This window comes from Trypanosoma conorhini (assembly GCF_003719485.1).
Source record: "Trypanosoma conorhini strain 025E chromosome Unknown Tco_14.4_contig_00663, whole genome shotgun sequence".
NCBI classification, from domain to species: domain Eukaryota; phylum Euglenozoa; class Kinetoplastea; order Trypanosomatida; family Trypanosomatidae; genus Trypanosoma; species Trypanosoma conorhini.
Window position 1 is genome coordinate 1 of NW_021704752.1, and position 3,839 is coordinate 3,839.

General features: G+C 63.6%; 1 protein-coding gene across 1 annotated transcript in view; it reads left to right on the forward strand.

Moving 5' to 3' along the window:
- Nucleotides 1-298: 298 nt before the first annotated feature.
- Tco025E_07918 (esag4) overlaps nucleotides 299-3,839 on the forward strand; it is a gene marked incomplete at both ends in the record, with an annotated part of 4,095 nt that continues 554 nt past the window's right edge. Inside the window, one exon of the mRNA XM_029374777.1 lies at nucleotides 299-3,839. This exon is cut by the window's right edge and continues 554 nt beyond it. Within this exon, the coding sequence (XP_029225111.1) occupies nucleotides 299-3,839 (3,541 nt within the window).

Here is a 3,839-nt window from a genome sequence, read left to right on the forward strand (position 1 = left end):
AGGGGCAGAATAGTTACGATGGGGGAAGAGACAAATGGCGTCGGTGCATGTTGATGTGGGAGGACATCGCGCGGCAGACACACACTGAGCAACAAAAACGGTACAATGGGCGTCCACGAGCGACGTCACGGCAGTTGTGCTCCGTGCCCCCGTGGCGTTTTTCGCAATGTAGCATGTGTGGTCCACTGACCTTGCGCGTGCCTCGTGCGGCGCTGGTGACTGACGCACGGGATGCCGGGTGGGTGTGAGAGCGGCCCGCTGCGTTCAGCCCTGCCTCTTCTCCTTTTTGTTGATCTGCATGCTTTCTTTGGCTCCTTTCCTTTGCGCTCCACTCCGCGCCAACCACGCGCGGCTGCCGGGTGCATCCGTGCCCCTGGTGCCATCCATGCGTGGCCCCCGCCGTGGCCTGCGGGAAGCCTTGTTTGTATTGCGCTGCCGTGATGCCCGTACGCGCCCCACTGGCGCTTTATCCTCTCCTCCTCTGCTTCCTGTGCACCGTGCCCTCCTCTTCTCTCTTCCTCACTGCCGTAGGAAGCTACAGGATAGACAGCAAGACAAGCGCAAGGCGGTGGTTATGGCGGTGTGTTGGAGGTGGCGTGGGTGTTGTGCGCAGTTGGGCTCGCGGCCCTTTGCGGCGTCGCCGTGCCTCCTTCTCCTCGTCGTCCTTCTGCTGCTGCTGCCTCCGTTGCCCCCGCACAGCGCAGCCGTCCAAGCGGCAGCCCCTGCCACCCCCGTGAAGGTGCTGCTGCTGAAGCGAAATGATCTTGGCCCACTCAGCTATATGTCCACCGCTTTTTGCGCCGGCGTGTATGCGTCGCTGAGGGCGCACAACTCCACGGCTGGGGACGATGTTTGGGTTCGGATTGTCGAAAAGGAGGCGGACGTGGCCGTCTTTGCTGACCTCCTGAAGAAAGTGATGGAGGAAGAAAAGGACATTCTCACTCTTCTGGCAATCTTCGGTGACACTCCCGTGAAGAATGTGCTTCCAGTTTTGCCTTCCTATGACCTCGTCGCTTTTGCCCCGTTCCTTGGATCGAGTTTGGTGCGTGAGTGGAACCCCCATGTGTACTTTGTGCGTACTGGACCCGTAGGCGAGATGCTGGCGCTTCTCCGCTTCGCCGTGACTCAGCTGCGGGTGCTTCGGCTTGGCTTCATGTACCTGCAGGATGGCATCTTTGATGAAAGGGACTATGAGCAGGCAAAACGTGTGATGTCGGGGATGGGCTACGAGTTCTGCGGTGTCTTTACCGTGAAGAGCTCGAGGCGAGGCGGGTCCGACCCCAAAGTGTTCAATGAAACGTGGAAGCGATTTGCTGCGTCTCGTCCGCAGGCTGTGATTATGTTTGGCTCGCCGCTGGCAGACACTGCGGAATTCGTTACGAGGATGCTGAGGGACGGGCGCACCAATGGCGCGTACCTGCTGGGCTCCTTTGCGTTGCAGGACGCTGTTTTGGACGCGTGGCGTGCTGCCGTGGCTGGTGGTGTCAAGTTCGTGCCCGGGCAGGTGATCACGACGGGGACGAACCCGCTGGCGAAGGACGCAAGTTACAATGCCATCGGGCGCTTTCAGGTGGAGATGCGGGATTACCTGAGGAATAGCGGGCAGAAAGACTACAACGATACAGAGCATTTCCTCAATAATGACGGTGACGGCGAACTGATGGTTTCTGGGTGGATTGCCGGCGAGGTGTTCGCACAGGCGCTAAGTAATTATAGAGAGGTGAAGAACCGCACGTCGTTCATGGCGTCCATCTTCAACCAACGCCGGTATTTAATCAACGACCTTGTGATTGGCGACTACGGCGGTGAGTGCGAGGGCGCGGCTGCGTCACGCGGGGCTGTCTGCCACTGCAACCAGGGCGGTCACACTGTGTACATGAAGCGGTTTGTGGAGGGCTACCGCGCAGAGACACTTGCGAGTGGCCTCATGACGTTGAGTTTGGCCCGTTGCCATAATTCAAAGACGCCCATACCGTCGCTGTTTATTGGGGTGGATTTTATAATGAATGATAGCGCAGCGGCAAAAAGTGCGTTTGCGGAGCTCCACACCGGATTTCTTGCGGCAATTGCAGGCCAGAAGGCCTCGTGGGAGGATAGTGAAATAAGCGTGCTCCAGGTTAACTCCGCTCTTGACAGTGCACATGGCGCCCTGCAGTCGGAGGTGAGTTCACGGCATCTTCATGGGGTTGTGGGTGTTGTGACGGAGGCGATGCTGGACGTGGAGGGTGTGGTCTTCATCGACCCGCTGCAGCTCGAGCCGCGGCCGAACAGATTCCGCCGGCACGTGATCCACCTGTCGCCGACGCTGGAGCAGCAGTTCTTCGTGCTTGCGGGGTATCTCCTGAGCACGGGTGTCCGCGCGGCGCGCGCGGTGATCCGCGGCGAGGGGGCGGCGGCGATGGCGGAGGTGCTGCGGCGGTCGCTGGTGACGTTTGGCGGGTCGCTGCGGTCCGCGACGTTGCTGGCCGGCGGCGACGCGCTGGCGGGGCACCTGCCGGAGGCGGGCGACGTGTTCGTGGCGGGCCTTGCGGCCGGCGACGTCGCTGCGGTGGCGCGGCACGTGGCGTCGCACGACGGCGTGCGCGTGTTCGTCGCGTTCTCAGAGTTTGCGCTGCTGCACGCCGACTTCGCCGCCGCGTTTGGTGGCGGTGCAGGTGGCGCCGACCGCGTTGTGTTTGCGACGAGCCTGCCGCACTGGGACGACGCGAACTCGACGTCGGAGACCGCCCAGGAGTTCCTTGCCGCTGTGCCCAACGCCACGCAACGGACGCCGCTGGCGCTGACGGGCTTCGCTACCACGCAGCTGCTGCGGACGGTTCTCTCCCGCATGGACAGGGTGAGCGCGGAGCGGTTGGCTGACTTCTTCTACAAGAACGTCGCCGTCACCGTGAAGGACATGCTGTACGGCTCCTTCGTTAACGGCACGGCGTGTGGTGCGGCTGCGGCCGGCGGTGCTGGGTGCGGCAAGAACTACGGGGCGACGCTCATTTCTGTGTGGTCGCTTGCCCGTGCGCTGGAACCCGCCGTACCCGTGCTGTTTCCCGCCGTGACACCGACGATGCGCTATGCGGAGCCCGCTACGCGCGGACTGACGCGACCGCGGCTGATCGGCGTCGTCGCCGGCAGCGTGGCTGGCGGCCTGCTGCTTGTGGCCGTGGCGGCTCTGCTGCTACACTTCTGCCGCGGCTCGCGCGACAACGCGAATGCGCCGAAGGAGCCGACGGACCCCGTGACGCTCGTGTTCACCGACATCGAGAGCAGCACGGCGCTGTGGGCTGCGTGCTCGCAGTTGATGCCCGACGCTGTGGCGACGCACCACCGCCTGATCCGTGCGCTGATCGCGAAGTACCGCTGCTACGAGGTGAAGACGGTCGGCGACTCGTTCATGATTGCGTGCAAGAGCGTGTCCGCGGCGGTGCAGCTGGTGCGGGAGCTGCAGCAGGTGTTCCTGCGGCACGACTGGGGGACGGGCGCGCTCGACGAGGCGTACCGCAAGTTCGAGGAGGGCCGGGCGGAGGAGGTCGCGGAGGAGTACGTGCCGCCGACGGCGCGCCTGGACGCCGCGGTGTACCGGCAGTACTGGAACGGCCTGCGGGTGCGTGTCGGGGTGCACACCGGGCTGTGCGACATCCGGCGCGACGAGGTGACGAAGGGGTACGACTACTACGGCAAAACGGCGAACGTGGCGGCGCGCACGGAGGGCGTGGGCAACGGCGGGCAGGTGCTGCTGACGCGTGCGGCGTACATGTCGCTGAGCACAAACGAGCGGGAGCAGTTGGAGGTGACTGCGCTGGGCGCGGTGGCGCTGCGCGGGGTGCCGAAGCCGGTGGAGCTGTACC